The sequence below is a fragment of the Elephas maximus genome, chromosome 1 (genome assembly GCF_024166365.1).
Source record: "Elephas maximus indicus isolate mEleMax1 chromosome 1, mEleMax1 primary haplotype, whole genome shotgun sequence".
NCBI classification, from domain to species: domain Eukaryota; kingdom Metazoa; phylum Chordata; class Mammalia; order Proboscidea; family Elephantidae; genus Elephas; species Elephas maximus.
Window position 1 is genome coordinate 165,651,355 of NC_064819.1, and position 17,707 is coordinate 165,669,061.

The following is a 17,707-nucleotide window of genomic DNA, read 5'->3' on the forward strand; positions in this document are numbered from 1 at the left end:
GTTCTTCTGGTCTCAGGCTGATGTAGTCTCTGGATTATGTGGCAATTTCTGTCTCCTGGGCTTATGTTTATCTTGTGTCTTTGGTGTTCTTCATTCTCCTTTGCTCCAGGTGGGTTGAGACCAATTCATGCATCTTAGATGGCCACTTGCTAGTGTTTTAAGACTCCAGACATTATAATTTGGCATTTCTAACATTTAATCTCATAAAAAAGGACACACTCTGCCTTAAATAAATGAGTTTCAATTCTGAAAGAGGGGCAATAGTTTGCCTTCAGGCACACTGAAAGGAAGTAAGAAAATAAATAGTTCTGTGTAGCCAGACTAACCAGACTCTATGGTAAAAAAAAAAAAAAAAAAGACACTGCCTTCAAGTTGATTCCTACTCATAGTGACCCTCTAGGACTGAGTAGAACTGCCCCATAGAGTTTCCAAGGAGCACCTGGTGGATTCAAACTGCCAACCTTTTGGTTAGCAGCCTTAGCATTTAACCACTATACCACCAGGGTTTCCAGAATCTGTGGTAGCTGAAGGATATGTAGAAGTTACAATTGGATAGATCAAGCCTTCAATAGCCTTTAATGTCCTAAGAAATTCTAACATTTCTAACATAACAAACAGCAAGTCATTGAAGGTTTATGAACATACTAGTGAGAAACTATATAATTATAACCTGGTAATATGGAGATGCCAATGTGAAGAAGGAATTAATTCAAAAGTCAAAAGCGATGAGACCAATTAGGGAAATTTTACAATAGCTTAGGAAAAAGAGGATGAAGGCATGAATCAGGATAATGTCAAAAGAAATAGAAAGAAGAGAACTAGTAAAAGACACATTGCAAAGATATAACTCAGAAGACTTGATCATCAATTCAACATGAGTTTTGATAGACAGAATGATCAATTCTTTAGATTATAATTAGTTTGCATTTTGAAGGATTACTCTGCTACACTGAAGAACAGATCAGAAGACAACAAGCAGAAAAATGAGTTTAGAGGAGGCTGCTATAGGCCAAATGGGAGATGTCATGAGCTTGATCTACGATAATGACAAAACCAAACCCAAACCCACTGCTATCGAGTCGATTATGACTCATAGCAACCCTATAGGACAGGGTAGAACTGCCCCATAGAGTCTCCAAGGAGCACCTGGTAAATTCGAACTGCCAACCTCTTGGTTAGCAGCCATAGTACTTAACCAGTATGCCACTAGGGTTTCCAAGATAATGACAAGGAAGTAATAAGTCTAAAGGGATGGAAAGAGATATCTTTCTCTAGTTTAAAAAAATATTTATATGAATATATTAAATATATATAAATACAGAATCCTTTGGTGGCACAAACAGTTAAGTGCTCAACTACTAGCTGAAAGGTTGGCAGTTTGAAACCATCCAGAGGTGCCTTGTGAGATCTGCTTCCGAAACATCACAGCCTTCAAAACCCTATGGAGTAGTTCTACTCTGCACATATGAAGCTGTCATGAGTTGGAAATGACTTGATGGCAACTAACAACAACAAAATGTGACCTCTTCTTTCCCTCTGGTTTCTCTCATTCGAAATGGGAATTTCTACTTCATGACTGGTTCACTGTTTTACTCCGGAAGCAGATGACTTATATTCTAGGTATCATAGGCCCACCGATGGAAAACAATTTTGCCCCAGGATGGAACACACTGAGTCTCACCCATTCTTGATTTAGATGATTGAGAAGGAAAGATTTTGGATTTGATGGAGTTGATGTGGAACGAGTTTAGACTTTTGGGGATGATGTGAGAGGGTGAATGGGGTTTTGCACATGGGAAGGATATAAATTTTGGGTGGGGGAGTCAAAGGGCGAATTGTTATGAATTGAATTGTGTTTCCCCCAAAAACTTGTTGGCATGCTAATCCCCTTAACTTTAAATATGATCTTGTTTGGAAATAGGGGTTTCCTTTTTTTATGTTACTATGAGTGGGAATCAACTCCACAGCTATGGGTCAGGGTTTTTTATGTTAATGAGGTCATATCTGAATAAGACAGGTTCTAAACCTAATCACTTCTGAGTTATGAAAAGAGCGGAACGGACACAGAGACACACACAGAAGGAAGACAGACACTATGTGTGAACCCATCTACAAGCAAAGGAATGACAAGTATTGCTGGCAGACACCAAAAAGCAGGGAGAAAGGCCATAGAAAAAATCACTACAGCCAAGGTGGTGAACTGGACTTTAAGCTTCCAATACTGTGAGAAAATAAATTTCTGTTTTAAAACTACCACTTGTGGTATAGCTGTTATTGTAGCACTATGTAATTAAGACGAGTAGTACCAAAAAGGTCAAAAAAAACAAAGGATTGAAAACTATTTTCTTTTAGATTTGGTAACTGGAAATCTCGGGAGAGCATTTTATCTGTTGCAGCAGTAGCCAGACTGCAGCAGTTTCACAAGTGAAAAGGGAAACAGTGCACGCAGACTAACATTCCCAGAAGTGAAGTCATATCTATTAAAGTAGAAGTTATTGGAAAGGGAGAGGTTTGAGGGTGGTTTTATGGTAAAGATGGGGGTAATCTGCAATTCTTTTAAGTAAAAGAGACAGTGTCCACTGAGAGGGAGAAGTTAAAGACACAGGAGAAAGATAAGAGGTAATTTACAGAGTGAGAGGATTGGGGTCCAAGACAAGGGAGAAGGGGCCTTTAAGAAAAGGGTTCAGTATGGATATGGTGAGGGGTTTGGAGTTTGTTCTGCAGGTGAAGGAGAGGGAAGAATATTGAAGGTGCTCAAGCATGAAGAACTCTATTTCTTGTTAGTAAAATATATTGTCTTACAAAAAGGAGGCATGATAGGATAGGGTAGAGTGGCAGAGGCGTCTGGTGAAGCTATTTATGAATAACCACAAAAGTCCAAAACCAGAGACACCATGTACATGATCCTTTTAAAAAATACTGATTAAGATTATGTACTCTGTTGTTGTTGTTGTTAGGTGCTGTAAAGTTGGTTCCAACTCGTAACGACCCTATGTACAACAGAACGAAACACTGCATGGTCCTGTGCCATCCTCACAATCCTTGTTATACTTGAACCCACTGTTGCAGTCACTGTGTCAACCCATCTCATTGTACTTTACCAAGCATGATGTCCTTCTCCAGGGACTGATCTCTCCTGATAACATGTTCAAGGTATGTGAGATGTAGTCTCACCATCCTTGCTTCTGAGGAACATTCTGGCTGTACTTCGTCCAACACAGATTTGGTTGTTCTTTTGCAAGTCCATAGTATATTCAATATTCCCTGCCAACACCACAATTCAAAGGCATCAATTCTTCAGTCTTTCTTATTCATCGTCCAGCTTTTGCATGCATATGAGGCAATTGAAAATACCATGGCTTGGGTCAGGAGCACCTTAGTCTTCAAGGTGGCATCTTTGCTTTTCAGCAATTTAAAGACTTATTTTGCAGCAGATTTACCCAATGCAAGGTGTCTTTTGATTTCTTGACTGCTGCTTCCATGGGTGTGATTGTGGATCCAAGTAAAATGAAATCCTTGACAACTTCAATCTTTTCTCTATTTACCATGATACTGTTTATTGGCCCGGTTGTGTGGATTTTTGTTTTCTTTAAATTGAGGTGTAATCCACACTGAAGGCTGTGGTCCTTGATCTATATCAGTAACTGCTTCAAGTCCTCTTCACTTTCAGCAAGCAAGGTAGTGTCATCTGCATAATGCAGTTTGTTAATGAATCTTCCTCCAATCCTGATGCCTTGCTCTTCTTCATATAGTCCAGCTTCTTGGATCTGTACAGCATACAGACTGAGTACGTATGGTGAAAGGATTCAACCCCGACACACACCTTTCCTGACTTTAAACCACTCAGTATTCCCTTGTTCTGTTCTAACGACTACCTCTTGATCTACGTACAGGTTCCTCATGAGCACAGTTAAGTGTTCCAGAATTCCCATTCTTTGCGATGTTATCCACGATATGTTATGATCCACACAGTGGAATGCCTTGTTGTAGAAAATAAAACGCAGATAAACATCTTTCTGGTAGTCTCTGTTTTCATCCAGGATTGACCTGACATCAGCAGTGATATCCCGAGTTCAATGTTCTTTTCTGAATCCAGCTTGAATTTCTAGCAGCTCCGTGTCGATGTGCTGCTGCAGATGCTTTTTAATGCTCTTTAGCAAAATTTTACTTGCATGTGGTACTGACATTGTTTGGTAATTTCTGCATTCTGTTGGATCACCTTTCTTTTGAATAGGTATAAATACGGATCTTTTCCAGTCGGTTAGCCAGGTAGGTGTCTTCCAAATTTATTGGCACAGATGAGTGTGCACTACCAGCCCTGCATACATTTGCTGAAACATCTTAATTGGTATTCCATCAATTCCTGGAGCCTTGTTTTTCACCAGTGCCTTCAGTGCAGCTTGGACCTCTTCCTTCAGTACCATAAGTTCCTGATCATATGCTACCTCCTGAAATGGTTGAACGTTGACCAATTTTTTTTTGGTATAATGACTGTGTATTCCTTCCATCTTCTTTTGAGGTTTCCTGTGTCGTTTAACATTTTCCCCGTAGAATCATTCAACATTGTAATCCAAGGTTTGAATTTTTTCTTCAGTTCTTTTTGCTTGAGAAATGCTGAGCATGTTGTTCCCTTTTGGGACATGTCATTATAATACTTTTGCACATGTCATTATAATACTTTGTCTTCTCAAGCTGCCCTTTGAAATCTTCTGTTAGGTTCTTTTACTTCATCATTTCTTCCTTTTGCTTTAGTTACTCTACATTCAAGAGCAAGTTTCATAGTCTCTTCTGACATCCCTTTTGGTCTTTTCTTTCTTTCCTGTCTTTTTAATAACCTCTTGCTTTCTTCATGTATATATAATGTCCTCAATGACATCCCACAACTTGTCTGGTCTTCAGTCATTAGCGTTCAGCTCATCAAATCTATCCTTGAGATGGTCTCTAAATTCAGGTGGGATAAACTCAAGTTCATACTTTGGCTCTTGTGGACTTATTCTAATTTTCTCCATCTTCACCTTCAACTTGCATATGAGCAACTGATGGTCTGTTCTGCAGTCGGCCCCTGGCCTCGTATATTACGCAATCACATTTTATTTTGCCTTGTATATCAGAAAAACTATAAATCATGTTCTAATATTTTTTTGGGGGGAAGAGTTAAACACGGGGAGGAGAGAACTGATTTAAATCAATAATATTCTCCAAGGTCCCATTATATTTTAATTCTGCGGTGCTAAGAATGGGAATTCCAGAAGGCTTAATTGTGCTCATGAGGAACCTGTACATAGATCAAGAGGCAGTCGCTCGAACAGAACAGGGGGATACTGCATGGTTTAAAGTTAGGGAGGGTGTTCGTCAGAGTTGTATCATTTCATCGTACCTATTCAATCTGCATGCTGAGCAAATAATGTGAGAAGCCAGACAATATGAAGAATGAGGCATCAGGAATGGAGGAAGACTCATTAACAATCTGTGTTATACAAATGACACAGCCTTACTTGCTGAAAGTGAAGAGGACTTGAAGCGCTTACTGATGAAGAGTAAAGACCACAGCCTTCAGTATGAATTACACCTCAACATAAAGAAAACGAAAATCCTTACAACTGAACAAATAAGCAGCATCATGATAAAAGGAGAAAGACTGAAGTTGTCAAGGATTCCATTTTACTGGGATCCACAATCAATACCCGTGGAAGCAACAGTCAATAAATCAAACAACACATTGTACTGGGCCAATCTGCTGCAAAAGACTTCTTTAAAGTGTTGGAAAGCAAAGATGTCACCTTGAAGACTAAGGTGCACCTGACCCAAGCCATGGTATTTTCAATCACCTCACATGCATGTGAAAGCTGGATGATGAATAAGGAAGACCAAAGAATAATAGACGCCTTTGAATTGCATTGGCAAAGAACACTGAATATACCATGGACTGCCAAAAGAATGAACAAATCTGTGTTGAAAGAAGTACAGCCAGAATATTCCTTAGAAACACAGATGGCAAGACTTCATCTCACATATACTTTGGACATGTTATCAAGAAGGTTCAGTCCCTGGAGAAGGACATCATACTTGGTAAAGTAGTGGGTCAGTAAAAAAGAGGAAGACCCTCAATGAGATGGACTAACACAGTGGCTACAACAATGGGCTCAAGCATAACAACAATTGTAAGGATGGTGCAGGACTGGGCAGTGTTTCATTTTGTTGTACGTAGGGGTCACTATGATTTGGAATCAACTTGACGGCACCTAACAACAACGGTAATATTAGATTTGGCTTTATAACACAGGTATAGAATGAAAAGTTTTCCTGTATTTATTTTAGTTAATTTAAAAAGATTTCAGGAGAAACAAGATTTGGAAAAAAAAAAAAAGAAAGTGTATTTTTAATATGAAAATGAAATACTAAAGATTTTTCCACACTAAAATTACCTTCGTAAACATGAAAAATGCATATTAATATTGCCTTTAAATGCTACATTTTAAGCTTAAAAATGTACTCATCCCTCCAAAATAAGCTTACAAATAACTTCTCTTACCTGTCGTAAAGTACGTGCAACTATGCTTTCTAACACTGGTCCTCTATCTTCATGCAGCAAATGGACTTCATCAAGAATAAGGAGCCTGACAATTTGAGAGAGAGCTACATCCCCAACACTCTTTCTTGTCATTACATCCCATTTTTCTGGTGTGGTCACAAGCATCTAGAAGAGAAGAAAAAGAACCAAGTTATAGAGGAAAAAAAGTCACATATATTTTAAATTTCACTTTTGTTGTTCAAAAGGAAATATTATTGGCTACCTCTATATAGACTGAATAAGGTGACACATTTTAAAATATTTTGGAATGATATCTAACTCACTGTTGACAATGATCACTTCAAGAAAGCCTTTCTTTCAGCCCTGATATTAAGCAGTTACTTAAAGCTTACTGAAGGTAGTTTGTCAGTAACTTTTTAGAAAAGCTTATTACAATAGTAAAAAAAAAAAAAATTATCTTTTAGACTAGCAAATACTGATAATGACCTTATTTGAAAAGAGGCTAAGAAGAGATGAAAGAGTTCAAAGGAAATGAAAAGAGAAACAAAGAATCCATCCTAGAATGGTCACTAGTGTTATATCTATTCAAGTTTTGAGGAAAAAGACAAAATTTACTAAAGATACATGGTTCTGAATAATTGTCCTTTAATATCAACTAGTATATGCAGTACTTTACAGGAAAAACTAATGTTGCTCTTGTTGTTAGGTGCCATAGAGTCACCTAGCTGATGGGAACAGATCAGCAGGTCCTTCTCTGGAGAAGCAACTGGGTGGATTCAAACCACCAGCCCTTTGGTTAGCAGCTGAGTGCTTAACTGTTGTGCCACCAAGGCTCCAAAAAACAACAAAACTAACACACTTCCTAAAGCATGAATGGCACATAACAGTAACCAAGTAGTGACTCATTGGAGACCTGGGGCATTGGAGCATGAGGGTATCAGGCTCAGGGTACTTATGAGAACATCATAAAAATGGACCTTTTGGCATGAAATTGATTACAAATCTATTTGCTTTTTACATAACGAGTTGTTTAGATCCTCTAAAAGCATACTGTGGTGAAGAAAAAGATGATAAGTTTAGTAATACCTTCTCCTGTAGTAACATTATATTAGGAAATAAGCCTAATCATGGATAATTCAAAGGTGACAACAAACTGAAACCAAAGCTTCTCTTAGCCAGTATGTCTGTATTATACTCAGTTGATACTGATGATTCACAACTCAGCTGTGCTATGAAAGGGTTAACTGAGATGGGGGTCAGATTATTCTTTCACCATTTTTATATTTCATGTCTGTTTTGAAATCATTTATGAGGACAATATTAATTTTATTTTTTTACATCACAAATAACGGATAAATTTTTAACAAATGCACGAACCTAATTTATCAATATGATCTGCATTATTACAGGTATCACTGCTATCATTTTGAAATGTACTATTTCAACTACAAAATTTAGCAGCTGTACTTTTATAAAACATTAATTAGCAAACTAATGAAATAGATTAAGTAATGTATATCTAAGGTGTGTAGTAATACTATAAATCTAAGCTACTTAGCTAATTTGCTAACGGTAAAATGGCAATGTTGAGATCACATCAATATTTATGAAAAAGATATGCTAGTGAAGTTAAATATAAACAGAAGTATGATCAATTCTGAAATTTAAAATGGGTTGAAACATTCTCTGTATATTAACACCTTTCTTTTATAATATTACAATAAATCTAAACAGAACTTCTTCTACAAGTTTAAAATAACCTGATATATTATCATAAATATACCCAGAGATCACTTGTTAACAACCCTTTTCAAGCAATGCCTATCTTTTTTATTATTACACTGACTGTCATTAAAAGTCTGTGAAAAAGATGCCCATCTGTTTTCAAAAAAAGCAAGCCTTCTAAACTGCAATTAAAGGCAAATATGTAATATTCATATTAAAATACAAGGAAGTAAGCTTATTATTAGCAAATGTTAGAAAAATGTCAGAAAGCTAGATAATACACAATTAAAGTATAGTAATAAATGCAAAGCTTGGCTACCTATCTCCCCATGAACTAAGAATCCTGTGCAACACTTTCTTACCATTAAATATCAGAGATAATAATGTGGCAACATTTAAATTGTAAAATCAATTTTTTCAGACATAAAAAAGCTATGCCACCAGATCTTTAAAACTCTTTCCAGCATTTGTTTTCTATACTTCACTTTCAGCAGAGTCAGAAGTGGCTTCATTTATATCACTATTCACCGCTTCAGTTCCCTGAACTAAAATGGCTAGAAAATAAAGTGTCACATTTGCTTAATGAATTGGAACTCATGCAAGACATTTCCATCTGCTCTTATATTAGGCCATGGGTTAACTGTCAATATTTTTAATGTCAACTTGAATTTCTTTCAGTCCATGTATTTACTCCCTCAGCAGTATAAAAATCATTACAGGCAGTCCCCAGTTTACGAACATACACTTAATATACAATCTGTAATTATGAACCAACCTCCGTAAAGTCTGCTATATTAAAAATTCGAAGTACACACAATGGTTCGTAATAACAGATGGGTGCTACATTGCCACATGCATTGAAACATTGTTATTATTATTACTGTACTATTACATTAAAGATATTTTAGTGTATCTGGAAAAATTTAATTTTTTAATGTATAGAAAGGTATACTAGATATTAAGACAAACATCTGACTAACTGATGTTATATAAGAACTATACCAAACTGTTCTGACTTAGGTACAAATTCAGCTTAAAGACAGACATAGGAACAGGACTCATTCATAATCCAGGGACTGCCTATATTCAAAAGTGTTCCAGCTTTGGCCTGTACCCTGGAAAAATGGTGCAGCTGAAACGTTTATATACCACAATTGAGCCAGAAATTTGGTGTATTCAATTGTTAAAAGTCAGTCAATTTAATGTCAAAGCCAAAAGGTCTAAGACCCTCCAGCATCAAAACATGTAGTCACTCACTTAAATATTATTAAAAACTTTGCCTGCATCTATATACAGTAAAATTACAATACTTAGTTCCCCATGATTATTTCATGATTACTCATTTCCCTAGGTGAAATATATTCTCCTTTGGGAGGGAAACAGAAGAGAAATACAGATGAATAAAAATTTCTGTAATTATATACATAATCCATTAATTGGACACTATCACAAACCCTTTATCAAAATATACCAGGGAGCTAGTGTTTCACTGAATGAAGAATGCCTGCCTGAATCCAGGTATACATGTTTGTCCCAAATAGATTTTTTTTTTTTAATTCTGCACTAAGAACAAATACAGAGATTACAAAGCCTCTTGCCAAACAGAATTACGTGAGAGGAATGGGCTTGAGTGTGCATTTTATCTCTTGTTCTTTTGTTTTGCATATGATTTCTAATAACCCTCAGAAGATGTAAAGATTCAAGACATAGAACTGTTACTGTTTCAGCCAGATAACAAATGCAGGCAGATAAATCACCTCCAGGGTAAGACCTCAGAACATGAATCTGGGCTTTCTGAGTTGAGTAAAGAAAAAACTGCATTGTTCTTAATTATATTTTTATTCTAATAGTTATTGGAAAGACAAAGATCAAAAAGTGACTAGTGTTACTTGAATGGATTGATAAAGAACTGAGCCACAATGATAAATAGTGGTTTGGCGGAGTAGGGGCAGACATAGAAGGGGCAGCAGAGATCATTCGGGGGTGACAGAATTTTCCTGTGCCCAGTTAGGAGTATGGATTATACAAGTATGTGGATTTGTCAAAACCTGCCGAACTAAACACTTTAGAGTGTGCATTTCACTCTATATAAATTGGACTCTGATTTCTAAAAAATGTAAAAAGTAAATAAATAAAGCTCTGAGGGATAAATCAATCAAACACATTGTTTGGATCCCAATTCAATCAAATAGCTATTTACAAACACACACAGAGAGAGAGAGAAAGGCAACTGGGGAAAAAAAAATTGATATTAAGAGAACATCTGTAAAAATTTTTAGTGTGATAATAGTACTTAGATGCATCTTTTTCCAAAAAGATTTTTATCTTTTAGAGATACACTTCTATTTATAAATGAAATTTTCAAAAAATTATAAAACTAAAAAATGAGTATTTAGTTAAAAATAATATACTTCTTGTTTAAAGTAGGGGGGAAAGCTATATTGCCAACCCACAATATCAGAAGCAAATACTCATGTTTAGAACTGTAACTTTTAAAATATATTTATATAACTTAATTATTCCTTCATTGATTTACTTATTTTAAATGCTGAGGATGTAATTTATAATTTGTATCTCCACTTTCCCAGGCTGGTGGGTTCCAAACCTCAGGTTTCACACACACACACACACACACACACACACACACACAGATTTTCAAGCTCTAATGACACTACTGAACTGTCTCTCAAATTCACAATCTCATTTCCACTGTCACTGATTATCTTTCCGTATCCATACCCCAAGCCATCCTCCTGGGTACCATGAAATAAATCCCTTAATCTAAATTTAACATGTGAGAATCTTGCTCAAAGCATTCAAAGTCTTCCTACTAAAAAATATCAACTCTTCAGGGTGTATTTTGTCTCCAAATCTTTCCCTCTACTCTCAAATGCATTCTAGGCCTGTCAACATTCCCCATACAGGTCCCTCACCTTCCAATTTACATGACCTTGTTTCCATGTTATTAGCGTATGGTTCTCTTTACAAACAAAAATTCTAGAAAATTTGGCAATGGATACTGGTTATGGTTCTACAACATAGTTGATACAACTGGTGTCACAGAATTACACACGAAAAGTGTTGAACTGGCAAATGTGTTATCTATATTTTTACAACAATAAAAAAATAATTCCACTTCACCATTTCAAGTCCAAATCAAATAGCCACATTCTTATCAATAAATAAATTTTAAACTATATCAACGAGAAGAAATCCATTTCTTTTCTGTCCTCCCATAACATTTACCTTGATATTAGGGTATCAGGATTCTTCTTTCTAACATTCTGGTTACTGGTGAACATACCTTATTTCCTACAAGCTCTCCAACAGCAGGGACACCATGTCCTTTCCCACTTTTTACCCCCGCAGAGCCTGGTCCAGGGCCTTGCTGAGAACAAATGCCCAAGTAATATTTGTTGAATTGAGCAAAGATATGCTGCGATGGTTATTCTGTAGCAACCTAAAATTAGCCCAAACTCTTTTCTTTAAAACAAACTCAACTTGGTAAAAACCCATCTTCAAATACATTAATCAATATTCCTTGAAAAAAATTCAGTTTTATTTCTACTGTCTTTGTTTGTTTTAAGAAGAATTGCACTAAAGAGGCAATTATCTAACCCAGCCTTTTTGCAAAATACAAATTGCCAATATTTACTCAGCTGCTACATAAATAAGGGCTATCTTCTGGAATTTCTGCAAGTAATATGGTCTCACCCTGGAGAGTCACAAGTAAAGAAATTACTATAGGTCCTGGGAAGTTCTCTAGTAATAAAACCAATACCTAAGGAAAATACTCTGGGGAATTCTGGTCAGCCCTGGATGAATGCTGATATCCATGGGTACTCCAGCTTCAGCTGGTACCAACTTGCTTAATCCTAGCATTCCACTGACACTTTCTAGAGCCAAGAGCTTAACCATGGCTACACTTTGGAATCACCTGGGGAACCTCGGGGGAAAAAAAGAAAACCTGATGTGTTGTGTGTGCCACCAGAGATTATGATATGAGTAGCGTGGGTGCAGGCTGGGCCTCAGGATTTTTAAAAGCTGTCCAGGTGATTCTAATGTGCAGGCAAGGTTGAGAACCAGTGTTCTGGTGCAACACCATGTGACGTGACCTTTGATAATGCTGTGTCAAGTAAGGAACCTCGTCTCCTTACGTCCTTTGTGAGCCACAGTAACACTTCTTTGTCCAGTCTCACAACTTCAATAAATTGTTGTTAAGATAAAACCTATAAGTGATTCCTCTTAACTCCAGGAATATGAATTATGTGAAAATACATGAGGAGATGGGATTTCTGATTTTTCTGAACTCACGATAAGTCTAAAAATATATTTTTCCTCACTCAAGATACATATATCTGCAACTACAACACTTTATTCTCTGCATGAGTCAAAAGTAACAGCCAAATTACCTATGTATTTATAAATTTAAAAATGCAACATGTGAGTTTGAAACTACACAATAAACTGTGTGCATAAATGCTATTATAAGGATATACAACTATGCTGTAGTATGTAATATTGACTAAACCCATGAGACAAGAAATTAACTGAAAATCATAAGTACATTTTCCATGCTTACAATACACCCTCCCCCCAAAAAAAAGAAAGAAAAAAAAATGATACAACTACATAACCGCCAGAAAGGTTATAAGTGAGAAAATATCACATGTTTGCAGATATAGAGCAACCGGAACTCTCAAACACTAGTGGGAACATAAACTGACACAATCACTCTGTAAAGCTGCTTGGTGATATCTAATAAAGCTGAACACATACATGCCTTGTGACCTAACAATTCCATTCCTTATGTAATATATACCAAACCAAATTCGTTGCTGTAGAGTTGAGTCCAACTTATGGCTACCCGACAGGACAGAGTAGAACTGCCCCACAAGGTTTCCAAGGCTGTAATTTTTATGGAAGTAGACTGACACATATTTCTCCCATGGAGTGGCTGGTGGGTTTGAACTGCCAACCTTTTGGTTAACAGCCAAACGCTTAACCACTGTGCCATCAGGACTCTAGGGATGCATACATATGTGTACCCAAAGATATGTATAAGAATTTCATAGCTGTACTACTTGTAATACTCCAAAACTGGAAACAAACCAAATGTTCATGAACAATAAAATGAATAAATAATCTGTAATACATTTATACAATGGAATACCATACAATAATGACTATGAGTAAACTACTGATATATACAACAAAATCGAGAAATCTCACAAACTTAATGTTAAGTGAAGAAATCCAAGCATATACGATTCCATTTATATAAAGTTCTAAAAAAATAAAGAAAACAGTGTAAAGTGTTAGAAGTTAGGAAAATAATTACCTCTGGGGAAAAAGAAGGGGCTGGGGACTGAAAGAAGCATGAAGAGAGATTCTAAGATGCTGGTAACATTCTGTATCTTGAGCTTGGTGGTGGTTACACAGGTATATTAACTTTAAGAAAATTCACTGAGCTACTCACGATGTTTGCATTTTTCTGCATTTATGTTTTACTTCGAGAAATAAGTTTATTAAAAAGAAAAAACATTTAAATGGCAGGAGGGGACACCTGTGAATGGAACAACTGAAAGGTGAATAAAAGCTTGCCAGACAAAGAAAGAAAGAAAGGATATCCCAGGCAGGAAGAAAATAATAAGCAAAAATGTTATTTGTGCTTCTAATATTCATTATTCACATATTTCTTATGTGACTGTATGTGTAAATATGCCTTTCTAAGTATATCATAAGCATCTTGAGAACAAGGATCAAATTTGGAATTTTAAATGTAAGTCCATGTTCTTCAGCCAATTAACTGAAAATATTTTCTTTTTTTTTTTAAATAGAAATGTCAGCTAGTAAATTTAGGCCTATTTCCTGTACACTTATCAATATTTCCCTCAAAGGGACCCCATAAGCACCAAAAGTAAAAAAGATAGGAAAGTTCAATATATTTTATTGGAAATCTTTGAATCAGGAATAGAAATAAGTCACCTATATTTCAGACTCTATAATCTTCATTTTTCCTTAATGCTCTTCCTATTGCTCTCCATAAAAAATAATTTGTTCATTATCTTTTAATATTTTATATATATATATATATATTCTGTATCACTTTCCAAAACCCCAAACCAAACTCATTGCTATCGAGTCAATCCCAACTCACAGCAACCTTACAGGACAGAGTAGAACTGCCCCATAGGGTTTCCAAGGAGCGGCTGGTGGATTTGAACTGCTGACCTTTTTGGTTAGCAGCCATAGCTCTTAACCACTGCACCACCAGGGCTCCTAAATCACTTTAGAGGCACAATATTCCAGGAGCTAAGTTTTTCTTTCTGTTGATTACTTTCTGTTGATTGGCTATTATGAACATATAAACAGAAAAAGACTGAACTTCAAGGGAAAGGTGGACCTTCCAGGTCTAGTCCAAAAATCTTATTTTATTGATAATCTTCAAATTAATTAGTAGAAGAATTAGGATACGATCTGTCTCTGCATTTACACTGCCCAAAAGACCTGTTCTCCCCTTTCCCCACCTTTCCCAAATAAAAATGAGAGAGAGGGGGAAAAAACAGTTGAGGTCACAAGTTACCTGGTATTAAACCATTCAGTAAGGACCCGTCTCTTCATCCATTTCCTACTTTTTAACCCTCTCCTTTCCTGCATTTTCCTTCACCCAGCAGTCTTTTTCAAGGGTGCAACATACAAAGGTATTCGAAGCCTGAGGCAAAGAAGGGACAGCCTATGATCAACCAAACACACTATGTTTATAAAGCATACGTTAGTGTTTAAGGAAGATACAGCACAGGTGGTAATATGAATGTATAAGAAAAAATCATGTCAATTTATCTCATTTTTATTTCAATTAGTGAACTAGAAGGTAGATGAGGAGTAAACAGTAGAGACAGTATATATAGTTTTCAGTAAGACTTTGACAGAAGTCCTCCTGATATCTTTATGATTAAATTAGGGCTGGCTGATGAGATAATTATGAGATTTCTGAACAACCTTACTCAAAGATACTACTTAAAAAAACCAAGAGCAAAAAATAAATCAATAAAAATAACAGGTATTATTTTAGAATAATAACCTGATGAGTGAGGGGGAATGAGAGAGAGGGAGAGAAATAGGAAGACAGGAACGGAAAGGGAGGAAGGGAAAGAGAATGTGTGTGTGTGTGTGTGTGTGTGTGTGTGTGTGGAGGAAAAAGGTATTTTATAGAAAGAATTTAAACCTCTTGAACAGAGTCTTAAAATTTTGACAAATGAAATGTGTGTTCAAGTGGTTAACAGCTCAGCTGGTACCCAAAAGGCTGGCAGCTCGAATATGCCAGCTGTTCCTTGGAAACTATATGGGGCAGTTCTACTCTGCCCTACAGGGTCGCTATGAGTCACAATCAGTGGAAATAGGTAAATGTGTGTCAAAAGCTACGTTCCTAATTTTCTGTAGTAGAGAGCAAATAGCCCATCAACAATAGAACCCCAATCCTTAAAATCTTCTGATTTCAATAAATTACTTCATTATATAGAAAATATAGTCCTGAAATTATTTCACTATCAGCAATACATAGCCAATTCAAGTCACAAACAAGTGTTTCTGTTGCCTAAAAGTAGTCTGTCATATGTTTAATTAATCTTGTTAAATCTATTGTAGTTACATAAATCAGGTTGATGTCGTAATGAATTTTAATTTTTTTTATTTTTGTACAAATAATTTTAACATTTGCCTTGAGGCAAATGGCATAAACTAAAACTAGATTTAAAACATAAAATCGAAAGGAATATAATAAATTTTAAAATTTATACTTTCTTGCCTTTATAAAATTTACTGAACAAAATTAATTTTAAAATTTCTGGTACTTATTCCAAATTAGGCAGTAATAGGGTAATATAGAATATATATGCATCTGTTCACAATTGCAAAAAGAAAAAGTTCAAATCACATGAATTACTTTTTTAAAAACTCAAATGGTGGCAGAGCCAAGATGGCGGAGTGGTGAGGCACTTCTGGTGATCCCTCTTACAATGAGGACCTGAAAAAACCAGTGGAATGAAAATATTTATGACAAGCTGAAAGCCCTGAACATCAAAGGCAAAGTTAGAAAATGGACTGAGTGGCATGGGGAGGGAGAGACAGTTCAGAGGTGGAGAGGAGTTGCCGGGCCTCAATCGCCAGGAACCGCAGGCACCATTCCCAGGAGCGACTGCAGCAGGCTGGTGTAGTGTTCGACCGCAGTTTCCTCAGGGAGAAACAGCCAGCCAAACAGCCAAATCACACCTCCGGAACCAGAGAAGAACGGTGCTCTCAGCAAAAGCTAAAAAATTCCGCATATTTTACCACACCCCAGCACCCAAGCCAGCTTCAGTGGCTGTCAATTTCCCTGGGCCTGAGATAGGTCCTGGTGAGTGCCCTAAGCCATTCTCCCAGTCCTGGTGAAGTAATAAATTCACAACTGGGGGAAAAGATAATCTGCCAGCTACACTAAGACAGGGAGCTCAGGACAGAAACAGTTCCTGTCCAGGCATAAATGGTCCATGGACTTTGAATACATTTCCCGCTACATGGACACGTGTGGGCCCTTTTCAGGGGAATAGGCCCCTATTGGCAGATTGCAACTGTTTCAGCTGTGCAGTGCAGAAGTGGGTGTCTTATGTTTGACACCACTTTGCCTATTAAACAGGGTCCTCACCTACCCATATCAGGGGCCTAAGGACTGGTGGCTCCACTCACATCACCCAGCCACCCATGACAGGGGTCCGAGGATAACTGGTACCTCCCAGTCCTTACAACCAAAAGATTTGGGTGCCCATGGTCTGTGTGCAGAATGCACCAACCTGTGCTCTAGGGAACAGGATGTGCTTTCCTCACAGACACTCAGGGGGCGGTTGTCAGCCCCCTGCCTTGTTCAGAGCATGACCCCCTGCTGCAACCAGATACTGGTACCTACACCAATCACTGCTGCCCCTCTAAGACTGTAGGGCAGAGCCTGTGGCACACGCTTGATGACCAACTAACAGGAAACCTGAGCTGAAACCATACAAGAAAAGTGAATGGACTCCTAGGCTCATATACCTAATAACAGCTTTAGCCATGTGGTGATAGGACATTAGAGCTTCAAAGGCAAAAATAATCAAGGTGACAGGAGGTTAGAGCTTCAAAGGCAAAAATAATCAAGCTAGCTCACACAAGCAATCTATCTGGGCATATCAAAACAAAACAAAGCAAGAAGCTAGGATACAGTAAGCAAACATAAAAGAAACTAATACAATGACTTATAGATGGTTTGGAGACACCAGTCAATATAAAAACACATAAAGAAGCAGACCAGGATCGCTTCAACAAGCTCTTAAAACAAAAAACCCAGGGATCTTCTGGATGAAGGTGCCTTCCTGGAATTATCAGATGCAGAATACAAAAAATTAATATACAGAACTCTTCAAGGCATCAGAAATGAGA

At 36.9% G+C, this 17,707-nt stretch overlaps 1 protein-coding gene across 4 annotated transcripts in view; it reads right to left on the reverse strand.

Annotated features, from left to right (window-relative positions):
- Positions 1-17,707, reverse strand: part of ASCC3 (activating signal cointegrator 1 complex subunit 3) — a 413,165-nt gene that overhangs the window by 234,879 nt on the left and 160,579 nt on the right. For all 4 annotated transcript variants that reach the window (XM_049897967.1, XM_049897961.1, XM_049897954.1 and 1 more), the window contains one exon: positions 6,533-6,697. In XM_049897967.1, the coding sequence (XP_049753924.1) occupies positions 6,533-6,697 (165 nt within the window). The remainder of the gene's footprint in view (positions 1-6,532; positions 6,698-17,707) is intronic.